Consider the following 15,856-nt stretch of genomic DNA (forward strand, 5'->3'; position numbering starts at 1 on the left):
ATGTACCAAGATTTAAGAAATAATTTCTGGTGGATAGGAATGAAAAAGGACATAGCTGAATATGTAACCAAGTGTCTTACCTGTTCGCAAGTTAAGGCAGAACACCAAAAACCTTCAGGACTACTACAACAGTTAGAAATGCCTGTATGGAAATGGGAACTCATAACAATGGACTTTGTTACTAAGTTACCCAAAACCAGAAAAGGTAAGGACGCTATTTGGGTAATTGTGGATCGATTAACCAAATCAGCTCATTTTCTACCAATGAAGGAAACCTTTAGCATGGAAAGGTTAGCCAAGTTGTATGTAGATGAAGTAAGTATCCTTACATGGAGTCCCACTCTCCATTGTATCGGATAGAGATAGTCGTTTCACTTCCCGTTTCTGGACAAGTTTCCAGGAGGCAATGGGAACTCGACTCAATTTAAGTACTGCATATCATCCGCAAACAGACGGACAAAGTGAAAGGACGATACAAACCCTAGAAGACATGCTCCGAGCATGTGTAATTGATTTTGGTGGTAATTGGGATAGCCATTTACCATTAATTGAATTCTCCTATAACAATAGTTATCATTCAAGCATCGAAGCTGCTCCATTTGAAGCACCGTATGGACGCAAGTGCAGAACTCCCGTATGTTGGGCAGAAATAGGAGAAAGTCAATTATCAGGTCCAGAGATTGTGCAAGAAACTACTGACAAGATATCACAAATCAAGGAAAGACTGAAGACTGCTAGAGATCGTCAGAAGAGCTATGCAGACAATCGCCGCAAGCCGTTAGAATTCCAAGTCGGAGACAAAGTACTATTAAAAGTATCTCCTTGGAAAGGAGTAGTACGATTTGGTAAGAAAGGAAAACTGAGTCCAAGATATGTTGGACCATTCCCCGTGATCCAACGAATAGGACCAGTAGCTTATCGTTTACAACTACCAGAAGAATTAGCTGGAGTACATGATGTGTTTCATGTATCCAATCTCAAGAAATGTCTATCAGACGAATCCCTGGTAGTACCTCTTCAAGATATAGAGGTAAATGAAAAGCTGAAATTCGTAGAGAAACCCCTACAAATAGAAGACCGGAAGATTAAGTTTCTCAAACACAAACGACTAGTGCTAGTGAAAGTCAAATGGGAATCCAAGAGAGGACCAGAGTACACTTGGGAACTGGAATCAGAGATGAAGCGAAAGTACCCTCATCTATTTCAGTAAATCTCGAGGACGAGATTTTTCTCAAGGTGGGGAGGATGTAACAACTGTCACTAAAATCAATAATTAGAACGATAATTAGTCAAAAAAAGAAAACCCTAATTGAGACACCCAAGTAATTCTGCATTAGCCCTAAAATTTTCAGAACAATCGGAATCAGGATCAGGGCCCCTAAAACTCAAGGGGGGCAAACCCTAGTTGAATAATTATCTAAATTATACGTTGCTTAAAGCTGATTGGCCAAAATAGTTGATTCATGCAAGCTAGTCCCGAGCCTAGGCAGCCTATAATTAGACTGCTTAGCTTACGGACCGTAAGGGATCAGGCATACGGTCCGTAAGGGAGTCCCAAAAATTAGTATAAATAGCCGACCTTGGGACTTACCTTCTGCCTTTAGAACGACGTTTATACCTTCTGTGTACGTCGAGTTATACTCAAAACAGTCCCCAACACACACACGAATCACGAGGTGCTGCCGCAATCAGGGTAATAACTCGATCGCTATTACGATTCAACATCCGATCGATTCTACTATCCAACGATTGTCTGAGTGCTGCTCAAATTGAGCTGATACTTTGTTATTCATTGTGATTTCGACTTGAATGTTTGAGTGCTGTTCGAATTCGGACTATGCTCTGTCATTCGTTGTGAATCCATTGAATTATTAAGTATTGCACTTATTAATTGTTGTGAGGGTTTAATCTCGTGAATTGACGTAACTGCTGAATTAGTTACTAACCCGTTTGTGTGTGCATTTTATTTAAATTAGGTTAATCACAGGCAAATCAGTAAGGCTTAAACTCTGCTCGTAAAATCTGCAAAGTGAGTCATTCTCTTTTTATCAAACATGCTTTACAAAAACTCCAAACTATTTTAAGTTATAATTACAGGGATTAAGTCTATGTAATCACCAAATTACAGCCGGTATGTGGGGTTTTGTATACATTACTTATTTCCCGTCACACTTGGACAACGAGTTAGCCAAGGGGTGATCTGACCACAGTCACAGACCCCATTTGGACAACGAGATAGCCAATGGGTAGTCGAGTGACAAGTATTGTGGGTAGTTGGTTTGATATCAAAAACATTGTAATTCCCCTTAATACTGTAAATTATAACAAATGCGTCATTTTTATAAACTGAATGATTCACTCAGTATTTCCCCGCTGACAAAACCTTTTTCAAACATGTTTCAGGTGATCTGTTGTGAGCAAGGAAAAGTGCCGTGGAGCACTCTCAGCTTAGAAAAGTGGCTCAATGTAAATAAATAAAAGAAACATGTTTTGAAAAATAAAGATTTCCCTGAGAAATCACATTATTGTAAATTACGGGAATTTATCCCTAAATTATGAAACGGGCAGTTTCCATTATTAAAAGATCCTGTTTTAAAAGTCTTCCACTGTCGCCTAAATTAAATACCACGGGATTTCTGTCCCGCGGCTCCTGAAACGGGTCAAACCGGGTCGGGGGCCGTGACAGAAATACTTACAGAAGCTTGGTACACGACTAGAGATGTAAGAAGAGTGCTCTTGAGCTCCAGATGTGATCAAGAAAGCAGGTTTGAGGCGTGGTTACAATGTGTGCACTACATGGCCTTTTATAGTAAAAATGGAAGCACAAGATCATCACAACTAAGGCTACAAGGGTTCCTTGATCATCAACATGTGTCCCTGGGTGCTAGGGGTCGTTTAGGGGGCGCCCATGCTGCCATAATTACGTTCTAAGGCGGTTAAAATAGCAAACAGTGAATCTGTCCCCGAATTCTGCATCTGGCGCCTTGACGCGGCCCGCGTGAAGGATCAGGCTTCCCTTACGCGGGTCGCCTGGATCCTGTTGTCAGCAAACGTATCTGCACCTGGCTCGTGGCCCGCGTAAGATCACTTGTATCTCTAACGCGGGTCGCGTGGGACTTGATTTCCAAGATTTTCAAATCTTTTGCCATTATTGCCTTGGCCTTTCGGTTTTGAAGGGGTAGCTTTGCGTTTTGGGCCTCGTTTATTTACGAATAAGGGCCTCATGACTTTTACCCGCGCCGTTAAGTCCCCGGTTAGTTTAATTACTATCCGAAAAGCCCTAACTTTCATTGTTGACGCTTCTAACCCCTCGCATACGAAATTGATCATAACTTTCTCGTTTTAAAACGGAACTTCGCGAAATTTATATCGTATATTCTAGTGAGCGAAATTTACTGTTACAAAGCCTCGGGTATGTTAAAGGGTCACTCAGAGGTATAATTGACACAATTAACCCCTGTAGTTTGTAATCTCTCACTTTCTTCCGTATTTCGTTCCGTACGATCCATGATTTATTTGTTTTGAAGGTACGAGCATCATTTAGGGTTACTGTACAGCATATTTATCCCTCGTTGACATTTTTAACCCTAGAATTTACATACTTTCAATGTTTGTCAACTTTAGTCCTTTATTTAGTATTTAACACCACGTGTAAACTCAAGACACGTGTCAATACATTATTGGACGCAAAAAAATTTCGAGGTGTTACAAGAGACAAAAGCATAAGAAGCAAGAGACAAAGTGCACCTGATGAGGGGGAGTGTTATTGTACCCTGATTGTGCTGGAATCATTTGAATATATATGAATCATTAGTCAATCATTTCCCAAATCCAGTTATGTATTGAATGATGTGTTTATTATCTACTTGTATTGATTATCTTTGAATTATCAAAAAGTTTTTTTTATGCAGAAACACACACAAACACACACACTCAGATCCAACAATTGGTATCAGAGCAAGGTTACACCGAACTGACTTCATTGTTGATTTAGAAGACAAACCAACTCAAATTGATAACTGATTGAAGTGATCAGGACGTGAGAAGAATTAGGCCATTCAGAACATCAAATTGTTCTGATACTATGTTTTCTAAGAAAAACTCAATAGAAGTCAGAGAAGATGTCAATCACTCATTATCCTCATAATACCAGATCGGCAAACAACCCTCTGATGCTTGTTCGCCATGAATTCAAATTATGGCAACGAAGGACGTGTTATCACCTGTCCCAACAGAACACCGGTTGCCAAAGGTCGGTGGTTTATGGTCCTTATGTTCCTTCTGTGTCGAGTACTGAAAAACTAAACACAAATATTCCTAAGAACCCCACAGACTATTTTTAGCAAGATTTCCAAAAACTGGAGCTCTATGCTAAGGCATTCGGGATACTGGTCATTGCCTTACCCAATGAAATTTGTGTCGGATTACTCCACTGTTTAGGGCATAGCTGGTCCGAGTCAACTTGTAGCTTTGACACATGTGTGACACGTGGCGTAACACGTGTCTGGATCGAAACGAGTCTCTTGCGCCCCGTGAGAGATCTCCCTTCGTTGGCCGCGGCCCGCGACAGAACAAAATTTTAGTTTTTTATTTGTTTTTAATAAAAATAAGGATATACGGTGATGGTTTTTCACTTACGGAGTGTTTTAGGGCGTTTTTGAGGGTTGTTACACGTATTCATAATTTTGTAGAAGATTTTAAAGTGATTGATGATTTATTGAAGTTTCCATACCAAGAACACAGCGGTTTCACAAATGAATGAAGGAGAATGGAGGAACTTATTGCCGCTCACAAAAGTGAATGAGAATAGAGGAAATTCATTTTGCCGCTCAAACACACAATTATCAGCCTAAATAGATATGCCACATCATAGTCAAATAGTCAAAGTTATTTTGCTTTAATAATAGAGATAGGTTAGACAATTATTTCTCATATCCAGTTGTGTATAATGATGCATTTATTATCTACTTGTATTGATTTTCTTTGAATTATCAAACATTTTTTATATAAAAACACACTCTTATATCCAACAATTATGATTCTAAGGCTCTAGTGAAACATTTAGATATTAGAAACATCATGTATTATGTTTAAAAAGACACCTAAGTTAAATGAGATTAATAGGTAACAATAGAAGTTATTTTTATAAAACGCTAACTTTAATAAAGTTAAGATATGCCACTAATAAGTAACATGTCAACACATCTTTTGTTCCATTAAAAATATTTTGATATAGTTAATGAATACCCAAGTCACAAAGAACAAAGAACAATGTTTCCTTTACCACTTTACAAATTCGTTTTCTATTATAAAATATATAAGACAAAGTTTTTTAGTGAAAGACTTTAGTTTAAAACAGGATAAGTGAAATTAGTCGTTAAAAAAAAAATAAAAATAAAGTTTAAGTTCATTATATATCTTTTTAAAAACTTAAACATTTAATTTATAATTAATTAAAATTTTCTATGCATATGTAGAACAAAACTTTTTTTTGGTTGTTATTTTTATCCACACATGCATAAAAAAATACATGAGACGTCCATCCTTCAAACTCAAACCTTAGCTCTAATATAATTCGAGTCGATTTGAGCTTACTTGCTGATTCCAAGCCAAGAGCTAAAGCCGGCTTTCAACCCCCTCATTAAACAACCTTAATGCTCATAACGATGACTTAATCAAATAGTTGACTTACCTGTAAAAAAATAAAAAATCAAATAGTTGACTTTCATGGCTACAGTTAATTTAACATTTATTCAAAAGTTGAAAAATATTTATAACTCTTTAACAATCTACTTAAAATCCAATTTGTTTATGAAATTATTTATTCTTTCTTTCATTATTTTTATATATATATTTTATTACATATATTCACCTATTATATAATAGAGAATAAAAGTACACAAAAAAGCAACGCAAAGCAAGACCCTTCCCATATTTTCCTCCATACCATTACCAAATACCAACCCATCCATCGAATTCAATTCTTCTTCTTCAACTCACTCAAAACCCAATCCAGTGGGCGCCCCCTTTGACCCATTTAACCTCAACCCACCCGTTTAATATTCAACTTCATTACCCGATTGCTTCTCCCTATAAACCCCTCTTCACAATTAACAAAATCCCCAAAAGGGTTTTGCAATTCATCCAAGATCTATAATGGGTTTTCCTCTTTTTTCCTACTTCCTCTGTTTCCTCTTGTTCTTCCCCAATTTCTCTATGCAGTCTTCAAGGTTAATAAAAATGTAACCTTTTGACCAAAAAGGGTTCTGTTGACCCAATTTTGGCGAATTGGTGATTAAATTTTGATGTTTTTGTTTTGCAGACGTGCGTCAGTGATCAGGTTGCCGAATGGTGATTCGTATGGTCATCCGTTTGATCCTACTCGGGTCACCCAAATTTCGTGGCATCCTAGGTTTGTTTTGAATGATATTATTATTGTTTGTACATTCTTGATTGTGTGATTATTTGAAAACGTGTGTATAAAGGGTTGAATTTGTGATGTTTGCAGGGCTTTTTTGTATCGGAACTTTTTAACTGATGCAGAGTGTGATCATCTTATTCAACTGGTGGGTATTAAATAATTCATCTTATTTTGTATTTTTCCTGTTTTGTTTTTAATTTTAATTTTAATCCAACTGTATTGGTATTTTCTGTGTAGAAAATTTAGTGGCTTGTGAAAGTTCTATGAGTTTTTTATATGTAATTTAGGGTAAAATGGTTATGATTATGAGTTTTGTATAGTTTAGGGTAAAATCAATGAAATTTTGGTAATAAGAAAAATGAGACAGAATTTAAGTTGTAAACGACCCGTTAACGATCCATTAAGTCACTAATTTGATACTGATTTGTGATTAGGCGAAGGATAAGCTCGAGAAATCGATGGTTGCTGACAATGAATCCGGTCAGAGTATTGAAAGCGAGGTTCGAACGAGCTCGGGCATGTTTCTTAACAAAGCTCAGGTCAGTTTTAGCTTTGTTTCTGATATTTAGAAACATATATTTGTTGATGTAGCATGTTGGTTTGAATGAATATTATGTTAATATGATGTTAGGTTATAGCTAGAAGTTTGTGTACCGTACGTACGCTTGTGTGGTTGTGTTAGATCTAGTTTGTTATAGTTTTGTGGCTGGGACCCCTTCTTGAAGTTTACCAATAATTGAGAGATAAGATATTTGTTTGGTTTAAGGTTGGACTTGTGAATTATGAATTTATGATTAGATATATCTTGGGGTTGTTTGGATGTTATCTTTACAAAAGGAGTGTTACAATTTAAAGAATTAAAATCAGATTATGAGATAATGACGCGCTGAAGGTTAGGGATAGTTGAGTAAGTTTAGATTAATCTCAATAATTAGTTTTCTTACAGCATATTTTTACTTGTTACTGTAAATATTATTACTTCACTTAAAAATCAGAATTATAATCTGTTTTAAGTCGGAACACATCCTGTAGTCATTGTTTAGTTTAAGGGGGGAGGGGGCGGTCCGTTATGGACTCCCCATAACGAGTTATCCTATCACTAACACCGCCGCCTCTATGTATATAACGAGTGATAGGAAGAACGAGTGATATATATAACGCGTTGAAATATTATTGAGGGATGTGTATGACTTGTACATTGTGTATTAATACTTGTACATTGGAATCCCATCACTAGTGATGACCACACCCACTACATTTCTATCACTAGTGATAGAATATTGGGTGATGACATGACATGATTTGATTGGATAGTGGGAGTGATAGAATTCTATCACTAGTAACCACCCCCCCTCCCCTAACAACTTCACTAAGTAAAGAAAGATTTCATTTTTTAGTATTACTAGGATTGCGACCCGCCGTAATGCGGACGTGATTCTTTAGTTATAACTAAGTCGATCTAGTACCCGCACGTTATGTTAAACCTGTCAAACGGGGAAAAAATAGATGATGTAAAAACATTCACCCACACACACACGTTGCGTCATGTTAACTCGCAAAATTTAGAACGAAACGTAAAAACGTTAAACCAAAGACGCACGTTGCGATGTGTTAAATCACAAAGTTTAGAACCAAGCATAAAGCGAAAAATTTGCGGAAACTGAAAACTATAAAGGACCAAAGTTGAAAGTAAAAAAAGTTATGAGGATAGATTGCAAAAGATAAAAAGTTTTGGGTTAAAAGTAAAAAAAAAACAAATAGTTTTGGGTTAAAAGTAATTTATGAAATACTTTTGGGTGAAAAGTAAAAAAAAAATCAATTTTTTTTGGAAAACCCCCAAAGCCAACGTTACGACAACCATATGCATAACCATTTTTTCTTTGAAAAACCCCAAAGCACACCCCGCGTTGCGGCGGGGCGTAAAACGGTATCAAATAGTACTAATGTCACACAACCGTCATCGACCACCAACACTGACTCGACCTAGGATATGCGTGTTGCGACGAACCTGTCAAACATGGAAAAATAGAGGTAAAAACGTTGAACCACACATGCACGTTGTGTTGTATTAACTCGAAAAATTTAGAACTATACGTAAAACGAAAATTTGCGAAAGATGAAAAGTATAAGTGACAACAGTTGTGAAGTTAAATTGCAAATAATGAAAAGTTTTGGGTTAAAGTTAAAAAAACAATTTATGTAGGGTTAAAATTGTAAAAGGTAAAAACCTTTGGGTAAAAAATAGAAAATCAACTTTTTTTTTTTTTTTTGAAAAATGCTCAAAACACAATGTACGACTCATAATGCATATATAACTTGCTAATTTATATATGGAATAATTAGTTGATATTCTTACTTGGCAACCGTTCTTGTGTCTTTTCACATAATTATCGAACTACAAAGAATTCTGTTTTGTGGGTTTTTAAGATCTGAAAATACGATTTACCGATAAACACTTATGACATCTATGAAGGATGAAGTAGTTGCTGGTGTTGAATCAAGGATATCGGCATGGACATTTCTTCCGGTTGAAAATGGAGAGTCGATGCAAATATTGCATTATGAAAATGGTCAAAAGTACGAGCCACACTGGGATTATTTCCATGATAAGGCCAATCAAGCGTTGGGTGGTCACAGGATTGCCACCGTACTTATGTATCTATCTAATGTACAAAAGGGTGGGGAGACCGTGTTTCCCGAGTCTGAGGTATATTTTTTATTTGGTAAATTTAAGGTTGCAGAATGGGTTGGGTCATGGGTCAAAATGAGTCACAGTCAACACATTGTAACTTTTGGAATGCATTAAACAATTGATGTGTTAAATATGATTACTAAAGTTATTTCTTTCAATTTTTTCTGAACATTTGTCTAATAAATCAGTTGGTTTTGTGATGTTTTTTTTTCTATATTTTGCAGATAAAAGAATCTCAACCAAAAGCTAACGAAGATTGGTCCGAATGTGCTAAAAGAGGTTATGCAGGTATGTTTTTTAACCCATGAAAAAGCATACTTTAATCATGAAATCAGTACATCGTACTCCACTCTTTTTTTATGAAATTTTATTGCGTGACTGACATAATTTAGGATGGTTGCTTGATTATTTGTCAAATATATGAATTATTGCTCAATTTTCATGGGTCTTGATCAAGGTCTTGCAATGATTATTGAGCCTTCTGCAATGGTTTTTCGGTCATCATGTCCAATTACAGAAACAAGCAAGAAATTTTTGTAAAAAAACTTTTGAGTAAAATGCCTTTTTCGTCCCTGAGGTTTGGCTACTTTTGCGACTTTCGTCCAAAGGTTTGTCTTTCCGCATCGAGATCCAAAAGGTTTGAAATGTTGCCATTTTCATCCGACTCGTTAACTCCCATCTATTTTTCTCCGATAAATGAGGGACATTTCCGTCTTTTTAGACATTTTTTAATTAAAATAAAAGACACTATGAGAAATAGAGATCCACCTGTGTTGACTTTCTTCCCACCCAAACCCTTTAATTATAACAAAAAATTTAAAACGACGAAAATACACCTGACTTAACGTTAAAAAAATGGATGGAGTTAACGTATCAGGTGAAAATGGAGATTTCAAACCTTTTGGATCTAGAGGCGGAAAAACAAACCTTTGGATGAAAGTCTCAAAAGTAGCAAACCTCAGGGACGAAAATGGCATTTTACTCTCAAACTTATTATTGGCATAGATTTTGTAACATGTGAAGAAGACCCAATAAGAACAAGATCTATCTTTATAGAGTAGTTGACCATTTGACTTTCAAATTTGCAGTCAAGCCTAGGAAGGGTGATGCATTGCTGTTCTTTAGCCTTCACCCGAACGCTACAACCGATGTATTAAGCTTACATGGCAGCTGCCCCGTCATCGAAGGTGAGAAATGGTCTGCAACAAAATGGATCCATGTCCGAAACTTTGACAAATCAGGTAGCACAAGTGACGACGAGTGCAAGGATGAAAATGTAAATTGCCCAGTATGGGCTGCTGCTGGTGAATGCAAAAAGAATCCTGTTTACATGGTCGGCTCTGGTGAAGGTGTCGGGTATTGTAGGAAGAGTTGCAAAGTTTGTTAGTAGATCATGGTTTCCCGTATCTATATTTACAGAGTTTGTTATGTGTATTTGTTTTTTATATCCCCGCTATCGTATGAATATTTGCGTAAATGGAGTCGTATGTAATGTGAAGTGGGGAATGCGGGAAAAAGATATATAAAGTTTTAGTTTTATAAACGGAAAGTAGATGTTACGATATCGACCTCATTTGTTTCGAGCTATTAATGAGTATTTTGGTCTTTTAATCGGCAACTAGATAAAGACTTAGGGCTGTGCATGGTTCAATTCGGTTTTTGAAAACCGTTCAGTTTTAGTTTTTTCAGTTTAGTAACGGTTCGGTTTTTGGAACAAAATTTCGTAAGATTAAAAAATAAAAAGGATAATCCAAGTTTTAAGAATCTTTTTCTTTAAAGTTCTTATTAAGAAATCTTCTTTTATAATACTTTGAAAATCACTTAGGGGCTGTTTGGTTACCCTCTTAATGAATCATTAAGAGGAAGACCTCTTATTCGGACAGATGTTTTCATGAGGTCCTAAAGGCAATGATGAATTTCGCAAGAGAAGTTATAGTTCCAACATCTTCTAATGTAAGCGCAAATAACTCCGAACGACATAGAAGGCTAAAAGAAATATTTCCTGGAGCAATAGGTGCCTTAGATGGAACTCTTATACATGCGATCGTGCCTGTTGATCAACAGACTCGTTACAGGGGAAGAGGAAAAGGTGAATGCTTTCAAAATGTATTAGCAATTTGTGACTTTGATATGATATTCACATTCGTATGGGCCGGATGGGAGGGCATTGCACATGATTCACGAGTTTTAAAAGAAGTTGCATTCAACCCAAATTCCGGCTTTCCTTTTCCGCCACCAGGTTTTTAACCAATCTTCAATGTTCATTTCATACATTATTTGTTTTTTATTTGATAGTTTTGATACAGATAAGTATTACCTTTGTGACGCTGCATACACCAACACTCGTGGATTTATGACTCCCTACCGTGGTACGAGGTATTGGTTAGCCGATTTTAGACGACAACGTGCGTTAACTAAGGAAGAAAGATTCAATCATGCTCACGCACAACTCAGAAATGTCATTGAACGTGCATACGGTGTTCTAAAGGCGAGATTCCCAATCCTAAAGCAAATGGCTCCCTTTTCTTTTCCAATACAAAGAGACATTGTGATTGCTTGTTTCGCCGTCCATAATTTTATAAGGAAATGCAATATTTATGATCAGTTATTTATGGACTATGATGAGAACACGATGTTTCATGAAATGCAAAGTGGGGAAAATGATGGCCTGCTAGTTCAAGACATAGAGTGGGGTTCACAAGGTATTGACTACATGACTTCTTTACGTAACCAGATTGCTAATCAGTTGCTTTCAAATGAATCAAATTAAAATTGTATGTAGAGTTGTGTTATTTGGATTTGGATTTCGTATGTTGTGTTGTTTTGTATTTGGATTTAAAGGATTGATGTGTAATTTGGATTTTCTAAGGCGTTTTGTATTTTTCTTTTAGAAATTTTCATAAATCTGTACACTATTCAGAGCTCTTGCCAAACAGATACATTTCATTCAGCACATAATACTTCAGAGGGGTAAAATAGTCATTCTACACAGTCATTCAGAGATACAACCAAACAGCTCTTAATGGTTCAGCACTTACTGGTTCAGAGCCTCTTACCCATTCAGGCCTCTTACTGGTTCAGCACTTACTGGTTCAGCACTTGCCAAACAGCCCCTTATTTAGTGTGTTAAATTTTGTTATTTCATGGAAGCAAAATAACATGATAATGTTCTTAGAGTAAATTACGATTTTGGCCCTTGTGGTTATATCACTTTTAACCTTTTAGCCCAAAATTTTTTTTTAACATCTAAGCCCCCAACGTCTTTTTTTCTAACCTTTTAAACTCATAATGTTTTTTTTTTTTTTCTAACCCTTTTGGTCTCTAACATTTAATGGATGAGGTTAGTGTTAGGGGCCAAAAGGGTTAGAAAAAAGACATTGGAGACTCAGATGTTAAAAATTTCTTTTTTTAGGCTAAAAGGGTAAAGGCAATATAACCACAGGGGCCAAAATCATAATTTACTCAATGTTCTTATTATAAATACTCACTATTTAAGAATAAAATTAATAATTCATATATCAATATATAATAATGTTAAAAGAATGATCTTTTTGGTTATTCGGTTCGGTTTCGTTATTTCGGTTTTTATAAAATGCAAAACCGAAACCAAACCGCAAATTTCGGTTCAGTTTTTGGTGCGGTTCGGCTTTTTTTCTGTTCGGTTAAGTCGGTTTTTTGGATTTTTTGCTCACCCTGATAAAAAGTACAACAAAAGTGAAAGGGTAATTAGGTAAAGTTAAAAACTTGGTAAAAAGTAAACGTGTCAAACACGTTACTCGTAATTACCTGTTTTTCTTTTTTACTCCAATTAAGACTAACTGTAAAATAACTCTCAAGCTGACCTACTTTTCATTTCACATAAAGCACCTTCTTTGTATTTTGAATCTTTCTAACAAACATACAACAATCTACAACCTTTAATGCATGGAATACAAGTCACTATATCATTCTTGTTTTGTTTTTGCATTTGATCTATGGAGCACACATAGAGTAATATGCATGAAGTGATCATGCATGCAGTATGTTCATCAGGAAGCCAATTCTACATGCTTTTGTTGCCTGATCACTTGTTAAATGTCCCCTCACACCCCCTCATCATATGAATGCTTCTAAAACTCGCATTCCCATTCCCATTTCATCCACTGTGTGTTTGTGTGTGATTTCGCGATTAACCGATGGGAAGACGACCTCCATGTTGTGACAAATCACACGTCAAAAAAGGCCCGTGGACGGCTGAAGAAGACGCAAAGATTCTTGCGTATGTTGCCAATCATGGCATTGGTAACTGGACGTTGGTTCCACAAAAAGCAGGTCGGTTTGGTGTTACTCCAACTGATTGTTGTTAACTTTTATAATGACGCGCATTGTGTTGTGTGTGTGTACTTGTATAGGTCTTAACAGATGCGGGAAAAGTTGTAGGTTGAGATGGACGAATTATCTAAGACCGGATCTTAAACATGATAGCTTCACCCCTCATGAAGAAGAACTCATTTTGAGGTACCATCAAGCTATAGGTAGCAGGTGAGTTTATCCATTCTACACAACCTCAAGAATAATTTTAAGGGACATTATTAACAAATTTATGCATAATTGAGTCAATTTGTGTTAGTTGAATAATATTTATCAAGTAATATATTTGTGAGATTAAAACAAAAAAAAAGTGTCACTTGATCAATATGACCCAACTCCACCGGTTTTTGTCTCATGTTTACCAACTTCGGCTATATAATATATAAATACAAAACCAATTCTAAGTAAAAAACAAGAACCACTAGTTTGCTATATACGAAGATATGTTTAATACATAACCAATTTTAAATAAAAAAAACTACGAAAACCACATAAACACATGTAACCCGTATATATCCAAGACATCTACGGTTTTCTAGTAGGTGACAAAATCAGTTGGATGAACGGGTTAGATGTCGTGTCAAAACATATAAATTTAAGTTGATTTGACCCGTTTTAGCCAAACTTTTTCATCTTTATATAAATCTAGCAAAAACTGTAGTATTTCAGTAATAATCCAATTGCTTCTGTGTATAAGTTTATGTGGAGCTTATCAGACCCGTTATATAAAACATAACATAAATCAAACTATTAATACCCATGATCTAGTGGTATGATGTTTGCCCCCCCTCCCCCCCCCCCCCCCCCCACACACACACACACACACACACTAAAGTGACGTGGGTTCAAATCCTTGCATTGCAAGAGCAAGGTTAGGTGGTAGTTAGGTGTAAAAGTATGCTGTTAAAAAATCAAACTATTAATTAATTAAGAGTAAATTGCCAAAATCGTCCCTGTGGTTGATTTGGGCATATTTTCTTGTTTCATCTAAAACGACTTTTTTGTGCATTGCAATCCTTCACCTTTGGTTTTTTTTTTTTTTTTTTGTCATTTTCATCTTTGAGGTTGACAATTTATTGCGACTCTCGCCCTCGAAAAATGGCCCCTAGAGATGAAAATGACAAGATTTCAAACTTTTTGGATGAAAATGGCACCTCAGGAAGGGACGAAAGTTATAAACATAACCAAACCTCAGGGACGAAAATGGCATTTTACTCGTAAATTAATTGTTCGAAATTGTCGGCCTAGTTTTCCTAGCATGAAACTAAGTTTCTAGTGTTTTTATATCTTTAGGTGGTCTTTGATAGCAAAGCAACTACCAGGAAGAACAGACAATGATGTTAAGAATCACTGGAACACAAAACTCAAAAAGAAGCTTTCTAAAATGGGGATTGATCCCATCACTCATAAACCGTTCGGTCAGCTTCTTTCCGATTATGGCAACATCAACGATATCATCCCACAAAACACACGACCTTCAGATCAGCGACACCACGAACCCATGGATTTCTCACAGGCCGACAGTTCATTAACAATGATGGACCCGTTGCAAGAACAACAACAGGCTAGAATGAACTTGATAACCGCTCATTTTCAAGTCATTAATGAAGCAGCCTCATCTTCTACGTCATCACCCGAATCTAAAGTTCAAGTGAATTTACCATCTTCTCCGTTCGTTTGGAGTGACTATCTTGTTGGAGACCAAGAACAAGAGTGTACCAACGAGCTCGATTCTGGGATTTTACCAACTGGCGAATACACGAGCGCTTGCAATGGGTTGGGGCTAGATCACAAGAAGAAAAACTTGGATGATGCTACTAGTACTACTTCTGCTTCTTTTGTGGAGTCGATTTTAAACCAAGACCGTGAAATGCAGTTCGACTACCCTCAGCTTTTGGATGGATATTCTGAGTACTGAATGAACCTTATATTTATGAAAACATTGGGTGCAATGGTGATTGTTCTAATGGTTCTTTATTTATTAGTTTTTCGTTCTTTATGTAAGCGCTAACTTATGGCATCTATTGCTATTGTTTATTTCATATTTCTAAATGGTAAAACTGTAAGTCGAATGTTCAAGGAGTCGAATTACATTAAGGGGTGTTTGAATGCGCGTTTTGGCTAAGAAGATTCTGCTTACGATTACTCGACCGTAAAGATTAGAGTTTGTCAAACAAGAAAGCAACAAATGTGATAATTATAACTTCAAATAACAAAAGCACATCTCAGAACAATCTTATGCAGCAAATTATATTATAAACTATTGTTTGATACTGATTGTTCAATTGTTTTACTAATTAAAAAAAAAAAAAAAACAGGTAAACATTACAACATGAACTATAGAATCAGAACCAGATGATACAAGCTAAAGATAATTAAGTAATTTCATATTT

General features: G+C 36.1%; 3 protein-coding genes across 5 annotated transcripts; all 3 read left to right on the forward strand.

Annotated features, from left to right (window-relative positions):
• Nucleotides 1-5,885: 5,885 nt before the first annotated feature.
• On the forward strand, nucleotides 5,886-10,696 carry LOC110920760 (probable prolyl 4-hydroxylase 7). 2 transcript variants are annotated; one of them, XM_022164957.2, is made up of 7 exons: nucleotides 5,886-6,230; nucleotides 6,323-6,412; nucleotides 6,509-6,566; nucleotides 6,856-6,960; nucleotides 8,895-9,128; nucleotides 9,338-9,401; nucleotides 10,202-10,696. In XM_022164957.2, the coding sequence occupies exons 1-7, from the start codon at nucleotides 6,157-6,159 to the stop codon at nucleotides 10,498-10,500; spliced, it is 924 nt and encodes a 307-aa protein (XP_022020649.1). In that variant the 5' UTR covers nucleotides 5,886-6,156; the 3' UTR covers nucleotides 10,501-10,696. The 2 variants fall into 2 exon arrangements, with proteins under 2 accessions (XP_022020649.1, XP_022020648.1); XM_022164956.2 differs by having other exon boundaries at nucleotides 5,900-6,242.
• Nucleotides 10,697-10,968: 272 nt separating this feature from the next.
• Nucleotides 10,969-11,903, forward strand: LOC110922169. Of its 2 annotated transcripts, none has more exons than XM_022166480.2 (2): nucleotides 10,969-11,352; nucleotides 11,420-11,903. In XM_022166480.2, exons 1-2 carry the CDS (start codon nucleotides 11,022-11,024, stop codon nucleotides 11,881-11,883), a joined length of 795 nt encoding a protein of 264 aa, XP_022022172.1. In that variant the 5' UTR covers nucleotides 10,969-11,021; the 3' UTR covers nucleotides 11,884-11,903. The 2 variants fall into 2 exon arrangements, with proteins under 2 accessions (XP_022022172.1, XP_035842898.1); XM_035987005.1 differs by having other exon boundaries at nucleotides 10,972-11,202.
• Nucleotides 11,904-13,206: 1,303 nt separating this feature from the next.
• On the forward strand, nucleotides 13,207-15,576 carry LOC110923549 (transcription factor MYB35). Its single transcript, XM_022167621.1, has 3 exons — nucleotides 13,207-13,424; nucleotides 13,505-13,634; nucleotides 14,757-15,576. The coding sequence occupies exons 1-3, from the start codon at nucleotides 13,289-13,291 to the stop codon at nucleotides 15,379-15,381; spliced, it is 891 nt and encodes a 296-aa protein (XP_022023313.1). The 5' UTR covers nucleotides 13,207-13,288; the 3' UTR covers nucleotides 15,382-15,576.
• The last annotated feature ends 280 nt before the right edge of the window (nucleotides 15,577-15,856 follow it).

The sequence above is a fragment of the Helianthus annuus genome, chromosome 17 (assembly GCF_002127325.2).
Source record: "Helianthus annuus cultivar XRQ/B chromosome 17, HanXRQr2.0-SUNRISE, whole genome shotgun sequence".
NCBI lineage: Eukaryota > Viridiplantae > Streptophyta > Magnoliopsida > Asterales > Asteraceae > Helianthus > Helianthus annuus.